Source organism: Eleutherodactylus coqui, chromosome 7 (assembly GCF_035609145.1).
Source record: "Eleutherodactylus coqui strain aEleCoq1 chromosome 7, aEleCoq1.hap1, whole genome shotgun sequence".
Lineage (NCBI taxonomy): Eukaryota > Metazoa > Chordata > Amphibia > Anura > Eleutherodactylidae > Eleutherodactylus > Eleutherodactylus coqui.
In genome coordinates this window covers 183,457,237-183,474,050 of record NC_089843.1, presented here as the reverse complement: position 1 = coordinate 183,474,050, position 16,814 = coordinate 183,457,237, and the positions used below count along the sequence as shown (strand labels likewise).

General features: G+C 42.3%; 1 protein-coding gene across 3 annotated transcripts in view; it reads left to right on the top strand.

Annotated features, from left to right (window-relative positions):
- SLC4A4 (solute carrier family 4 member 4) overlaps positions 1 to 16,814 on the top strand; it is a 319,472-nt gene that overhangs the window by 245,145 nt on the left and 57,513 nt on the right. For all 3 annotated transcript variants that reach the window (XM_066574071.1, XM_066574073.1, XM_066574072.1), the window contains exons 7-8: positions 24 to 100; positions 14,124 to 14,281. In XM_066574071.1, coding sequence (XP_066430168.1) covers positions 24 to 100; positions 14,124 to 14,281 — 235 coding nt within the window. The remainder of the gene's footprint in view (positions 1 to 23; positions 101 to 14,123; positions 14,282 to 16,814) is intronic.

Below are 16,814 nucleotides of genomic sequence, written 5' to 3'. Positions count from 1 at the left end.
AATAAACGTTTGTATTGTTACAGGCAGCCCAACCATGGCACACCGAAATATGATGTCTTCTAGTCTGAACGACATTTCAGATAAGCCTGACAAAGATCAAGTAAGTTTGCTGATATACCTCCTACCATTGTTCTTTAGATTCTGAATATCCAATTGTCATTTGCATGCTTGGGCAGGCTTATAGTTAAATGGGTTTTCCCAGATACTAAGTTCTATAATCGCTAAGCTATGAAATCACACATCAATGGGGTTCCGACTGCTGGAACTCTGTCAGGTAGGCGAATGTCATTCTGCCTTGCAAAACACCAGTTTGACTTTGATCCGGAGTACCCTGGTTTTCACTGTTGACTCCTACAAGCTGGATACAGTCTTTGACATTACTCATCCAGATAGTCCCGATAGTGTGGCTGTTGATGCTGCCCTGGCCTAAGGCATGGTACCTGAAGATCTGAACAGTGGTCTTGCAAGCATATGGGCTATAGTCAGGGCTTAATACACAGGTGTGTTAATAAGGTCCAGACTGAAACTCAGGGCAGGCTGCACGGAATAACAAGGTCCAGAATACAGAGCCGAGGTCAAGAAGCACAGAAGTCAGAATGGTCAAAGTCAGGCAAGAGTTAGAATCAGAATATACTATAACACGGGCTTTGTCACTATCAACAGTAATTGCTTAGGCATCCTTCATGAGGGAACGAATACACCAAAAGTGATGTATTTCCCACCTTGACTGATGAAGGGTTCACCCTGAAACGTGTATCTTTTGCTAGCTTTTAATTTATTAATTAAAAGAGAAGTTGAATATTTCATCTTGTTACCTCACAACTTTCATTGGAGAGTTGTGTCAAGATACCAAATTTTTGTTTCCACATATTTAGTCCACCAACCATTGGTGGGTCTACCTGGTTGGCAGCACCTCCACCCAGAAGTTTAACTTGAAGTTTCTGGACCAAAATGCAAAATCTGTAACAGGGCCGCCAAATATAATGCTTTATTCATAGTACTGGGCTCCCTATATGGAGAGGAGAGACCTTATGGGCCATCTAAGGCTTCTGTGCCCAGGTGCAACCCCATCCTCTGCATCCCCTATAGTTACACCTCTATCTCCACCACTTACTTTCTATAAATCTCCTCAAGGCTGTTTCATTTCTGGTTATACCACCTGGGACTCAAGCCTCTGACACTTTTGGGTTTCCTCCACCGCCATCCTTTTCTTCACGAGAATTACACAGACACCATTTACAGCACTTTTATTTATGTGAATAAGCTGTTCACAGATGCTGATATGGCGGCATGACATATCACAACAGTTTTTATAAGTGCTCCGTGAGTGGAACAGGTTGCCACGAGAGGTGGTGAGTTCTGCTTCAATGGAAGTCTTCAAACAGAGGCTGGACAGACATGTCTGTGTGGGATCACCCTAGAGGTGCCTTCCAACTCTACCATTCTTTGATTCCATGTCTAGTAAGAAAATACACCCCAGAATAGATAATACTACTGTACTTAGGGACCAATTTATTTTTGCACATGCCATATAATCACATGGCTATCTTTTTTTCCCCATGATCCCTGGAAAACACACATCATGCTCATGTATATAAAACTACAGAAGATAAAAACTCTTCCAAAAGTAGTTTAAATGAATACGGTACATATGAGAATTGATGGGTGCCTGCAAGAGAATACTGCAAGTCGAGTAAAGTTTGATTCCTTCCTATTGAGATCTGTGAATAATTCAGATGTGCTCTGTAAAGGCTAAGAGAGGTCATGTTGATAGATTTTACATGCCATAGGTGTTATTGGAGGTGAAATGATTTCACCTTCAGAGATGCAGGCAGCTGCTGAAAGACTGCTTTCCATAATCCGATTATGAGCACTAAGCAGAATGGCTCTCATATACAGGACAGAGAATCAAGCAGCCGGGAAGCTCATTGTGCAGGGGCTGGAGAGACATGCAATGGAGACTTTCCTGTGCTGTAAACACCAACCAAGTTGAAAACATAATGTAAGAACAAATGCAATGAAAGGAGCAATAAACCTGATGTACAAAAACTAGAAAAATGTAGTTTAAAAAAAGAGCTGCTACTGTCCTTCACACCTTTATATGGAGACGGATCTGGAGATTATTAGCATACAAGTATGCACTCATTTGATAGTATAGAACACAATATTCATGCAAAGTGTGGCTATTAACTGTACAGAGATAAACTGCTGGGCATATGCCAGATGGCCGCTATTGGGCTGAGTTGTGTTCTATACAGAACATGAGCAATATAAATACTGTATATTGAACGACAACCACTTTACAGCTACCTGCCTTTCTATGGAACCTAAATGTTAGGTGCGCAAGTGATTATCAGGGGCTCTCATGGAGGGTCTATGTTCCTGCTCTTCTCACCGCTGTAGCGGTGTCGGAATAGCCTGAACTGAGGAAATGAACATGCAGGAACTGCAGTCGATATAGCAACGTGGATCACATGAGCCAGCTCCGGTCCGTTGCTATTCCAATCGCAGGTCCTAGACGTTCTTTTACTCGGTACAGGCTATTCTGACACCGCTACAGCGGTAAGTAGAGCAGGGAGCAATGGTGGATTATAATAGGGACGATTGGGGCGACCGCACTGTCCTCGAGACTCCAGGGGGGTCTACAGCTGTCCCAATTGCCCCTATTGCAATCAGCACTGCTAAACCTCCAGCTTCAGGAAGAGGAAGGGGTTAGCAGTGCAGCAGAGACAGGTAAGGCTGTGTGTAGTGAGTAATTTACCCCTTTCCTCTCCCTTTATTTGAAGAGCATAGCGGCAATGGGGGTCCCTATCACTACTGGGGCGGCAATGGGGGACCCTAATACCCACTGGAGAAGCAATGAGGAACCTTATAACTACTGGGGCTGCAATAGTGGACCCTATCACTATTGGGGTGGCAATGGCAGAACCTATTACTACTAGGGCCAATATAGAGGACGCTACTACTACTGGGGCCACCAATATAGGGGGTTACTATTACTACACGGGGCAGATTTGCTGCAGAATTTACAGTCGCTGTAGCAACGGAGTGGATGAGATTTTTAAAATCCCATCCATATGCTATGGAAAAAATCTGCACAAAGCCCGTGCAAATACTGACCTGTGGTGCGGGATTTAATTCTGCAGCATATTAATTTTAAATATAATGCACATCAATAGCCCATCCAGCGCTCCAGCGTTCCTCCCTGTTTTTTTTGTTTTTTTTTAACGGACCTTTCCTTTTTTATAACAACAGAGGTAAAAATCATATGTCATGATAAGCCACGCCCCTAACCACTCCCACGGCCACACCCCCTGTCTCGCTTTTTTGAGGCTCTACAACAAACTTTTGCTTCAAAAAGGCTGTATGGCTTAAAAAGTTTGGGAATCACTGCATTAGACTAATCATGGCTCGAAGCATCGGTTTTTTTTTCCCTGCGCAATTGTGTACGACTTCCACACACAAAAAGTACAGCAAAATATGCCCATGTGTTTGAAAAAAAAAGCAATGTTTGTCCCACAAAAACGCTGCACTCATGCACACGCAAATATGCATACGCTTGTATAAATCTGGCCTGAATTTGCAAGTTTATGAAGAATTGCATTTTATAGCATTATACATTTATATGTAATGTAGGGTCTGGAGAAAAGCTGTGTGATAATGTGTGTTGGCGTTGAAATTGTTATTGCTTGGTGTTACTTTTGGAAAACCAGCATCTGGTGGTGGGGGTACCTGGAAAAGTTCTCTTAGTTCATTGGTTGCTGTATAAATCCCTATGCAATGAACTCCCTCTACTTGCAGCTAGAGGCAGAAACAATTTTATCAATTTACTGGATGGTTGTATGGAAAAAAGCTGGAAATTTGGAGTCCTGTAATAGAAATCATTAACCGCTAGAGATGAGCGAACGCGTTCGTCCGAGCTTGATATTCGTGCGAATATTAGGGTGTTCGGGATGTTCGTTATTCGTAACGAACACCATGCGGTGTTCTGGTTAAAGGGGTTGTCCCGCGGCAGCAAGTGGGTCTATACACTTCTGTATGGCCATAATAATGCACTTTGTAATGTACATTGTGCATTAATTATGAGCCATACAGAAGTTATAAAAAGTTTTATACTTACCTGCTCCGTTGCTGGCGTCCTCGTCTCCATGGTGCCGACTAATTTTCGCCCTCCGATGGCCAAATTAGCCGCGCTTGCGCAGTCCAGGTCTTCTCCTGTTCTCTATGGGGCTCCGTGTAGCTCCGTGTAGCTCCGCCCCGTCACGTGCCGATTCCAGCCAATCAGGAGGCTGGAATCGGCAATGGACCGCACAGAAGAGCTGCGGTCCACGGAGACAGAGGATCCCGGCGGCCATCTTCACCGGTAAGTATTGAAGTCACCGGAGCGCGAGGATTAAGGTAAGCGCTCCGGTAAGCTTTCTTTAGGTCCCTGCATCGGGGTTGTCTCGCGCCGAACGGGGGGGGGGGGGGGTTGAAAAAAAAAAAAACCCGTTTCGGCGCGGGACAACCCCTTTAATTTAACTTTCTTCCCTGAGACGTTAGCGCTTTTTTTTGGCCAATATAAAGACAGGGAAGGCATTACAACTTCCCCCTGCAACGTTTAAGCCCTATACCTGCTGTGAGTGGCTGGGGAGATAAGGTGTCACCCGAGTATTGAAATCTGCCCCTCCCGCGGCTCGCTATGGATGCATTCTATATGCGCTCAATGGGGCCAGCGGCAGCAGCGCTGACCCCATTGAGAACATATAGAAGACAAATCCTTCTTCTCTGGCACAGCTGTAACAGCTGTAGCAGAGAAGAACGATGTTTGCCCATTGAATTCAATGGAGCGGCAATACAGCATGTTCCACTGAATGCAATGGGCTGCCGGCGATCGCAGGATGAATGGTCGGAAAGGGGTTAAATATATAACCCCTTTCCTGCAATTCATCCAGAAATGTGTTACACTAAAAATATATACCGGCGTATAAGGCGACGGGGCGTATAAGACGACCCCCCAACTGTCACCTTATACGCCGGTAATACAGTGGAGCAAAGAATAAAAATCATTACTTACGTTTTTAGATGATCTGCGGCGCTCCTGCAGGCTGTCACTCCCTCCTGGTCCACGGCAGAGTATTGCTTTTTTGATTTGAAATCCCCGCCTCCAGAAACACAGCCTATCACAGCCATTCAATGACATCATTGTCATTGGCTGTGATTGGCTGAAGGCACGTGTCTTCCTGGAGGCAGGGATTTAAAGTCTTTCGTGGAGAAAGCAATACTCTGCCGTGGACCAGGAGGGAGTGACAGCCTGCAGGAGCGCCGCAGATCATCTAAAAACGTAAGTAATGATTTTTATTCTTTGCTCCACTGTATTACCGGCGTATAAGGTGACAGTTGGGGGGTCGTCTTATACGCCCCGTCGCCTTATACGCCGGTATATATTTTTAGTGTAACACATTTCTGGATGAATTGCAGGAAAGGGGTTATATATTTAACCCCTTTCCGACCATTCATCCTGCGATCGCCGGCAGCCCATTGCATTCAGTGGAACATGCTGTATTGCCGCTCCATTGAATTCAATGGGCAAACATCGTTCTTCTCTGCTACAGCTGTTACAGCTGTGCCAGAGGAGGACGATCTTTATGCTGACAGTGGGGGGGGGGGGGGGGGGCACTCTTGCCGCTATTGTGGCTTAATAGTGGGACCTGTGAACTTGAGATGCAGCCCACCATGTAGCCCCTCGCCTGCCCTATCCGTCACTGTGTCATTCCCATCACTTTCCTGAATTGCCCAGATTTTCACACATGAAAACCTTAGCGAGCATCGGCGAAATACAAAAATGTTCTGGTCGCCCATTGACTTCAATGGGGTTCGTTGTTCGAAATGAACCCTCGAGCATCACGGGAAGTTCGTTCCGAATAACGAACACCAGAACATTTTGGTGTTCGCTCATCTCTATTAACCGCTAAAAAAACATACCCTATGGGCTATGTGAAAAGTAGTCCATGCAGATAGTTCGCATGAATGCATTTCATTTGCTGCTTTGTATTGGAAACAGTAAGCAAGCTTATGCATGCAGACAGTTGGCACTAATGCATTTCATTCGCCCCTTTGCTGGCTGGTGCTGGAAACAGTAAGCAAGCTTATGGAAAGATTTGTTGCTTAAATTTAACTACAGGTGTAGCAAACGTCAATTTGTCATTTAGCACATTATGATAACTCAGCTACAATATACTACAATGCTGTAAATCTCATTATCACAATGCGCCAGTCATGTTAATGATTGCTGCATCTGTACACGAGAACACTGCACCCAACAAAGAGGCCTAAGATTGTATAAATACATTTACATGAAAATACTTGTTTAATATCAAAGCTCAGGAAACTGCCCTATAGTCCATAGCTGGAAGTAATTTCATAAGACTCGGGATTTATTGATACCTCTTCCTTACCTATGAAAATAATACCAAGTAAAGAGTAAATACTGTTAATTATTTTGGTTCATAAAGGCCAGTTTACACACAACAATTATCGCTAAAAATTTGCTCAAAAGCCATCTTTTGAGCGATAATCATTGCTTGTAAATGTACGCCCATCAAGCACTTACCGTGCACTTTTCGTCTATCGCTGAGTTCAGCTAAGCTTAAAATCCGTCATTCCTGATAAGAGGGACCGCACACTGAGTTCTCCACAGGCAGCACTCATAACATTCTTTAAGCTGCTTTCCTGCTGGAGAACAATAGCATGGTATTTAGAGAACAGACCACCCACTGTTCTCTAAATACATACTAATGAAGCTCGTTAGCTACTAATGGGCTGATTAGCCCATTAGTATCTATGCAAAATGATTGCTCAAAACTGTCAGTTTCTGACAAATGTGGAGCTATCATCTGTGTGTGTAAATAGACCTTTAGGCCTTAGTCAGATGGGCGTTTTTTCGCGCGATTTGCGGATCGCATGACGGATGCGCATCCGCAAATCGCGTGACCGGTGCGCGCAAGTCGCCAGCAAATCGCCCGAAAATCTGCTCCTAGCCGCGTTTTATTAGAAACGGGCCGGAGCTGTCCAGCGCATTGCATTCAATGGAGACGGCAATAGAGCCGCCTCCATTTAAAGCAATGCGCTGCGGGCGAGCCCGGGATGAATTGTCGGTAAGGGCTTAAATATATAAGCCCTTCCCTGCAATTCATCCTAAAATGTGTTAAAATAAAAAAAATTGTATACTCACCTTCTCCCGGCAGCCGGAGCTCCGTGCGGCCGTCCTGCAGTGGGTGTGAAGGGGGTGTGAGTCAGACCTGCCCCCTGATTGGCTCAGCGCTGAGCCAATCAGAGGCATGCCTCACTCACACCCATTCATGAATTCATGAATGGATGTGAGTCAGACCTGCCCCTGATTGGCTCAGCGCTGAGAGGCAGCAGTCACTCACCCATTCATGAATTCATGAATGGGTGTGTGAGTGAAACCGGCCTCTGATTGGTCAGGGCTGTGACCAATCAGAGGCAGATCATTCAGCAGGCGGGGATTTTAAAGCCCCGCCGGCTGAATAGTGCCAAGAAGCAGTTCAGGAGAACTGACAGCGGCCGCGGCTGGACTCCGGCTGCAGCGGAAAGGTGAGTATACAATTTTTTTTTATTTTAACACATTTTAGGATGAATTGCAGGGAAGGGCTTATATATTTAACCCCTTCCCGACAATTCACCCCGCGCACGCCGGCAGCCCATTGCTTTCAATGGAGCGGCTGTATTGCCGCTCCATTGAATTCAATGGGCAAACATCGTTCTTCTCTGCCACAGCTGTTACACCTGTGGCAGAGAAGAATGATTTGTCTTCTATATGTTCTCAATGGGGTCGGCGCTGCTGCCGCCGGGCCCCATTGAGCGCATATACAGAAGAGAACAGGAATCGCAGATCGCAGATAGGTGCGATCTGCGATTTTTTTGTTCTATAATTTATTGGACGAGCGCATAAAAAGCGCTCATGTGTCCGATACCATTGCAAAGCAATGGTTTTATAAAATCGCCGGACGCATGCGCAAATCGCGGCTAAAAACGCCCGTCTGACTAAGGCCTTAGATTGTTGTGATCTCTTTTACTTATTATTTGGACATTACTAATAGAGTTAGCCATCAAGACCCTTATCTCTGTAGTCAACTGCATTTAATGGCCACAGAGAGTAGTTGACCACCCTTGATTTAGCAGCTCGGCTTATGAACAGCCTTGAACAGTCCGGACTACAAAGTGGTAAAATGTAACAATAAATCCTCGATGGTTGCCTCAGAATGCTGACAGCTCATTTACAAACTGCAGACCCGTACAAAAGCCGCCTGTAGATACAAAAGACACTTTGGAAGGATATGAATGCATTTTGAGAGTCACAGTAGACAGTACTATATAGGAGGAGATGACATGTCTCCATGTGTTTGTTTTTGGATGCTTTCTCATCAAGTTTTTCCATATTAACACTTATTTATAATTCAAATAAAGTGTTGCCAACAGGTTGGGGCAGATTAACCCATTAGTGACCACCAATATACCTTTTTACTGACCTCACTAATGGGCTTTAAACCAGCACATTTATCTTTTTAAGGTGGCGGCTTAGCCGACTGCTGACAGCCAGGTTCCTGCTCTAACAGGAGTGGAGAAACCTCAAATCTGGGCAGTTTAACGCCTTACATGCCACAATCAATAGCAATTGCAGCATGTTAGTAGATAACAAGAGGAGGGGGGCTCCTCCTGTCACCCATCGGCACCCCGCAATTGGATTGCAAGGTACCAATGGGTTCCATTGGCAGCTGAACACCTGCAATTTATCTCAGCCTATTCGGCCTCGCCTCCTGCAGAGTTTAATAGGCTGCTATCATAAACATAATAGGATGCACTACATAAGTAATGCAGTGTACTTTTCTAGTGATCGATCAATCGCCTATTGAAGTTCCCTTCAGGGACTAAAATAGCATCAAATAAAGTTTAATTTGAAGAAAATAAATCCAATTCAAAAAATGTATTTTCCCCAGTAAAACCTGATTTCAATGGATAAAATACCCCCCAAAAATCGTATAAAATCAGCACATAATAGGTGTTACCATCTTCATAATGACCCAGACAATAAAAATATTTTTTGTTGTTTATCTCTCTTGGTGAACATCATAAAAATAGTTTAAACAGTAATGCCATAATTCCTATTTTTATTTTGTTTGTACCCCCATAAAAATAAAATAAAAAGCAATCCAAAAGTCATATGTACTTCACAATGGTACCAATAATAACTACAACTCTTCCTGCAAGCACACTAATAATGCAGTTACTCGAGTGAGCATCGCTCTTCTCGAGTAACTGCATTCTCGTCCCAGCAGGCTTGGGAAAGATCTCTCTCACTCTCTCCCCCGCTACCACCCGCCGACCCCCCGAGCCTGCTCGGACAAAAATACAGTTATTTAAGAAGAGCGATGCTCGCTCGAGTAACTGCATTGTCCGAGCGTCCTCGCTCATCTCTAATTATGGTAAAAAATAATAAAAAATCTCTATAAACTTGGCATGGCAGTAATTGTCAACGAGTTATGGTTCTTGCAATGTCGCAATGAAAATCTCTTGGTCCTTACGGTAAAAAATAATCTGGTGTCTGAGGGGTTAATTATGCCTCCAGAGTCTTTATATAGTTTCTAGTAATTCAGAATTGTTCTATTTTCAATTCTATATCAAAATCCACATGTTAGCCATGCGGAGTTTGGTGCATATTTTTCTGCCCATTGAATATTCCTCAGCACCCTGCAGAATATTCCATCCCATATAAAATCATCCTAAGGCCTCCTGCATGCGACCAGGTTCCTGCAGCGGAATTCGACTTGGTGCTCAGCCAGTCACCTCTGCGTACTTGTCCACATTCTTCTTTTCTGCACTGCGGATGCGCCGACCAGCGCGCTGGTGCACATACGCAGTATAGATAATGCCGTGCCGTCGCTAGGCGATGACGTGGTTCCCTGGACCTTTTACGCAGTGATGATTGCGGAAGGGCCATGGGTCAGATGGCTTTCATTGACTTCAATGGAAGCCTTTCGCGCTTAATCCGTCTTAAAATAGAGCATACTGCGATTTTTTTCGCTCATGACCAGAAAATCGCAATTGATTTCCTCGCATAGGCAGGAAAAATGGTTTTACATAGCATGCTGTGGCAGGTATATGCTGCGGAATCTGGAGGCGGATGCCCGCTCCAGAGTGCGCAATACAAATCCGGCTGTGTGCAGGTGGCTTTATGGTGCAGAAAAGTTTGAAGGGACTTCACACAGCTGATCAGTAGACATCCCCTAATTCTCTATAAACTTTCTTACATCCCTATCAAGTATGCTTCACTGTTGTTTTACCTGTGCTCGTCTATAGGTAATCTGCTGATTTCAGCCTAAAATGATTGCATGATATGCTGTTTTTAATTGGAACACATATTCCTGTAATAGATACGTTAGCTAAATTGTAACATTTTTTAGGCCTACAAATGTCAGCTTGTCAAGCAGAAACAGGTGAGAGAATTTGCATGTTTGGCACTGCATGATACCAGTCGGCAGGGAGAACAAGATGCAACGATAGGGGGATTCTCCAGGACTCTGTAAATAAAGTTTAGAGGACGCTGTATGTGATCACATTTAATGAGTTAAGCGCCATTTAGACACAACGATTATCGCTCAAAAGCTGTCTTTTGAGCGATAATCGTTGTGTCTAAATGCGCGATGCCACCGTGCAGTTTTCATTAACAATTCGCTCATTGTTGTCTTTCAGCTAGCTGAAAGACAATGATGAGTCTTATCAGGACCGCACACTGAATTCTCAGCGGGATATCGCTAATACTATTGTTTCAGCTGGTATCCCGCTCGAAGAACACAGCCGGAGTATGAAGAAGACAGTACTCCAGCTGTGTTCTGTATACCCCACTCAGAGCATTCAGCTGTATACCAGCCAAGTGCTCCGAGAACACAGCAGCTGTACACAGAAGACAACGCTCCAGCTGTAATCTGCTTACCCTGCTCAGAGCGCTCTGCGGGATACCAGCTGAGCGCTTCCGAGAACATACCAGCTGTATACAGAAGACAGCGCTCCAGCTGTGTTCTGTATACCCTGCCCAGAGCGCTCAGCTGTATACTAGCTGAGTGCTCCGTGAACACAGCAGAAGTATGCAGAAGACAGTGCTCCGGCTGTGTTCTGCATCCCCCACTGGGAGCACTCAGCTGTATACCAGCTGAACCCTCCGAGAACACAGCAGCTGTATACAGAAGACAGCGCTCTAGCTGTCTTCTGTATACAGCGGGAGCCTTCATTTATACACTAATAAGCTCTTAAGTAGCTAATTAGCTACTTAAGAGCTTATGCAAAGTGAACGCTCAAACCTCTTACTCAAACTGCCATTTGAGCGAATTTTGAGTGATCATTGTGCCGTGTAAATGTACACAATGATTATTGCTCAAAAGATTGCCTTTGAGCGAATTTTGAGTGATAATCGCTGTGTCTAAATGGGCCTTTATATGAAATCAGGTCAAAGGTTTAGCTCATTTTTACAGAAACAGTGCCACTGTTGTCCAAAGGCTGTGTCTGGTATTGCAACCCAACCCCCCGTTCAATTAGACTGAGCTGCAATTTGAGGAATGGGCATTGGAAAAGGGTGCACAGTTTCTGATAAATAGCAGAACTTTTTTCCTGATCTCATACAACTCCTTTACAACTTTTGCTGTACCACTTCAGTCCATTTCATGTGTGGACTACTACTGTAGTGCTATAGTATTCTGTCTACACATCCATGCTCACTGAGATCTTAAACATTATAAGTGCATACAGTGCTTTCTTCAATAAACTTTATTTATAGTGTACTCAAATAATCCTTTCAGCTTTACGTTCAGAAGCACATAGATGTATCCAACATCTGTATTTTACTCATTTGTCTGTGAATTCTATTGGTTTTCCTGTTTGTATGATGCTCGTATGTTTGGGATCGGGTGCATACATACTTTGTAAAATGCTTTTACATTTCCTGTGAAGTGACTCGTTGTTTCAGTGTTACATATTCATTTTGCAACATTGTTTCCTTCTCTTTAAGAAAGAACATCTATAAGTTTTTTCTCTCTAGTGTTATTTACTTCACCAACTCAAAATAATATTGGATGCATCACAATACTCTCGATTTGCACTGGCAAATCTTTACTTGTCTCTACTGAAATTGCAATATTAGATTATGGCAGCAATACATGACTGCACTTTCTCCTTGTGCCAAATAGATGGAAGTTGAAGTGACTAACGAATTTCTTCAGAGTTAGTGAAGACATCTATAGGCAGCCAAATATAGATTCAAAATGGAAAACAGACTGAAAGCTAGCTTTTGCTTTAGTTGTTTTATATTGTAGAACCAAGGATTTACTGATCCACTAGAGAACCAAAGAATCCCCTTATGGGCTCAGGCTTGGGCACAGTAATAATCTTCAAAGGTCATCAGAAGACAACCTCATTTGGAACTAACTCAGCAGACAATTACTTGTCACTAGGGTCTATTCTGTATTGGTTATTTAACAATTAACCTTTTTAGACCTTATTAATGATATCTCCTAGGTGTTCAATGAAAACAACAAAGGTTACCAGGCAGATAAAAGTAGATGCATGCAGGTTTTGTAAATAATAATGTTGGGTCTTCAGAATCATTTCCTTGGTAGTCCCAAGAAAGCCCAAGTCTGACTGTATGTAGAGCTATGATCCCCTCTCGGTGATTTGTGACAGATACTTTTTTGCCTACATACTAAATGAACCCTGTCAGGATCAGCAGATATGGATCCACCATGCCACAGACTGTTTTGGCTTTGGGCCAGATCCTGAGGCAACACTTGAGGCACCCCAGCCTTCACCCTTTAACCCCACTACACAGGATGTGGGCTTAACTGTAGGACCCCCAGGTCATTATTGAGGACTTGCTCCCAGTACTGTGGCAACTGATGCTACTAGGCCTAGGTGCGATATGTGAGGGCATGAACAAGAGCGTAGTCAGACAATCTGGGTTGAGGAAACAATAGTACGAGGAATGACTCAAAGACTGGGTCACAGAAAACAGGTTCAGTATGGTAAATCAGGCTGGAGGTCAGGACAGGCAGCAGACAGTAGCGTAAAAAGCCAGAGTCAGGAGCAAGAGAGGAAAGACATTGAGAGTAGCCAAATGTCGTTTTGACAACTGGAGAGAGGAGGTATTTGGGAGATGTGTACTGGCCCTTTAAGATTGTGGCTGCATGCCCTCTGGGCCACAGTTCCAGTTAGAGCACACAAAAATAATAATATTTATTTGTGTAGCTCCAACTTATTCCGCAACACTTACAAACACCGGAGTTGTATGTCTGAGGAAGGGAACTTGAGTATGTATGCCATGGCCACAGACCATGACAAACTCATACATTGATCATTGTCTATGCTGATCCCAGTATAGGCTGGATATAGTGTTTACTATATGAAACCTAAACAAACTGACATCCATATTTCTTAATGACATCCAACCATGCACTGTGTTCTTGGAAGAAACTAAAATGCACAAGCAAATTAGGTGATTCTTCAGTATACAGTGACTTCCTAAGCTGAGAATTGTCTAATTCAAAAAAGGAAAACTATCCTATGTCAAAAAAAGAGTCATTAGAAAACTGTGGACAACGTTTAACAGGTTTTAGAATTTTTGGTCCTTTCTTTATGTGGTGCTCCAAATAGGTTCATCAAGTATAAGTTTTTTTCTTTTCTGCAGTAATAGAAATATTTCCAAGCCTTCTTGTGCAATGGTTGAGATCAACAACAAGTGTTATGCTTTGTCTTGTGACATGTTTGATGATTTCTACTGATATTTCACATTGTGGTCAATGTTGGTTCAACATCTTCTTGCTTGTTTTTGCACTCATGTATGGAAAATACTGTAGACGAGATCGTGGCTATTACTGTGTATATAGGGAAGTTCATGTTCATACCTTTGCATGCACTCATGCATGTTCAAAGGTTTGGTGACTTGTTTTCTACCATATGTAATATTCCATCGTTAGCTGGCACTGAGCTATATATAAAGGAATCCTTGATACACACTTTTCCAATATAGAAAATGTATTATGCAACTGACCCATGATATGTTTCTATTTACTTCTTAGCTAAAGAACAAATTCATGAAGAAACTGCCAAGAGATGCTGAAGCCTCCAATGTCCTTGTTGGAGAAGTTGACTTCTTGGAGAATCCTTTCATTGCATTTGTCCGGTTAAAAGATGCAGTAATGTTTGGATCCCTCACAGAGGTTCCTGTACCCACAAGGTAGAGTCATGTAGTCATTTTACTTCCTCTGTGGTCTATTCAGTATCAAAATTGTCTGGCAAGAGAATTTGTCGAACAATTGTGATTTTTTTTTTTCAATTGAGCAGGGAAGAATGAGTCTGAAAAAGTTAGTCTGTGTCAACATACAATTTCAAACTGGCCTACCAAGAAAGTATGGGTGGTAGTAACTTGTATTAAATGCATATTAAACAGTTCAAATCTTTACACAATTTCATCACAGTAAGAAAACATTTCTTTCTAGGCTTATTTACACTTGTGTTTTTGAAGTATAAATGGACCTCATCTCCTATATGTTGCCATCCATCCCTGCTTTGATCTAGATGCCCTCATGCTCCTTAAGACACATTGATAACCTCCAGATTTGCAGTAAGAATATTAGCTGGTAATTAGACTAGAGGCTTATCACTTACACTGTAATTACCATGGGCAAGATAGTAAAAGGATGGTAGAATGACCCCGATGGAAAATGGAAGAAGAAATTAAGGATTATAACCTTTTTTTGAAGAGTGATGGGTAAATAAAAAATTTTGAATAGAGGAGTAATCCCTACATATGGTAGGTGCAGCTGACCTCAAGTACTGTCATACCCTCCTGGGTAGACATTTAGACAAGAACAAAAGTGGTTAAAAAATTGGGTATAAGGTGCAACCTGTAGACATATGTAATCACATGAGATTGATGTTTGCCAGCAAGTACTAAGGAGGAGGTCTGTATGACCTTGAAAGGAGTGTATATGCATTTCTCCTGAAAATGGATACAACCCTTTTTCCTTGAAAAAGTTTTGTTTTCAATTTACAGTAACATGATATTTTAAATCTTTATATACAATTTTTAGGCTAAATTTAATTTTACAAAACCTCTTCTCAGGGAATTTTCAGGCAGAATGTTGTAGGGATGGTAAAAATAATGAAACACAAATACTCTAATGCACGGTATTAAGGGAAATCGGGCCTTGTGCTTTTAATGTATGATTTTTTTTTTCAAAAATCCATCATGTAATTGTTGTCTTTAGCACCACATTTTATCTGTGATTTAACAATTCAATTAAATTTACATTTGTCAGAAATGTGGAGCCATTTACATTGTCTGAATCCGGTGAAAATCCGATACGTAAATCCCTGGAGAGCAATGTGTTTAGCAGAAAGTCAAAACATTCTGCAAGCAGCCATTTGTGTAAAGCTCTCATCCGCTATTATAAATGCCAACTAAAAGCCAAGGAGCGCAGTGCTCAATATCACACTAGTTATAAAGATAGGAATTTACTGTTTGTAAGAAAATTCAATACAAATGTGGTGTATTATGAACAGATCAGATCTCATTATGGAGAGACTGGTTTATTACAGTTGCTGTGGTTTGTTGTTCCATTCTATGTTTGAACTTGATAGAGAGGTCTTTTCTCAACTGTACTATGTAATTATGTAACTATAAAGAGGAGCGAGTAGATCGGTATTGGGTTTGGGGGTAAACAGCTTTCATAATTTTAAAATAGGTATAATGTCTTTATTCTTTTGTTGTCAATTTAGTAATGAAAATAATAATAACAATAAGTTATTATTATTAAAGTATTAAACGCAAAGAAACAGAACGACACAAGCACGAGTACACAGCTTAGTAGTTCATCTTCATAACGCATCGGAAATTACCCATGAACCTAATATTACATTATGTATAGGCGTAACATGAGTGTAGAGCCCAGGAGTGATGCTTTTTGTAACTGACACATGTTAATGTTGTCGATATTGAGTTGTTGCAAGTCAAGGCCTTTAGGCAGTGACCCAATTACCACTGGGTCCATCACTGCTGGTCTGTGTCCGAGTCACTGTATTTTGACCTTCAAATCTTTATGTTTGACTGTTTTCTGTTGTTGATTCTTATTGGCCCTGCCATCACCAGTTACAGCAATGTCGACAAGCCACACCATTTTCTTTTCAATGATGGTCAAATCGGACATGTAAAGGGCCAAAACTGTCAGTTTGAACCACTTTTTCAGGCTTATGATCCCACCATTTCTTTGTTGTGGGCAGATGCTAGTTTTTGTAGTGGTTCCGTCGAATCGTGTCTTTTGCTGGACTCAATTTGTGCAATGTTCATGCAACAGTTGAGTACATGGTCTATGATTATTATTCTAAAATAAGTGACTGCCTAAATTACACATTTTAACTTCACTTTCCTACCAAGTTAGAAAGAGAGGTATACTGTTTTAAAGTTGAAATTCTGTTTAACTAGCAAAACATTAGACAAGATGATTTTGCAGTGGAAATCCACTTTTCCTAAAGACAACCTGTCAAAATCTTGATTTTTATTCTTAATTATGCAGTAGCTTTGTATTCATTTTTATAATTGTTCAGATTCTCATAGACGAACAATAATTTGTTGGCTTATCACCCATCGTTCAGTTTCTGCAGGAATAAAAACTGAACAATCGGGCCATGTAAACTCTATTTACTGAGTGATCGTCGCTCCTATGTGAAAGCACAGGACTGATTGCTGGGACAACTGTCAGGCACTTTAG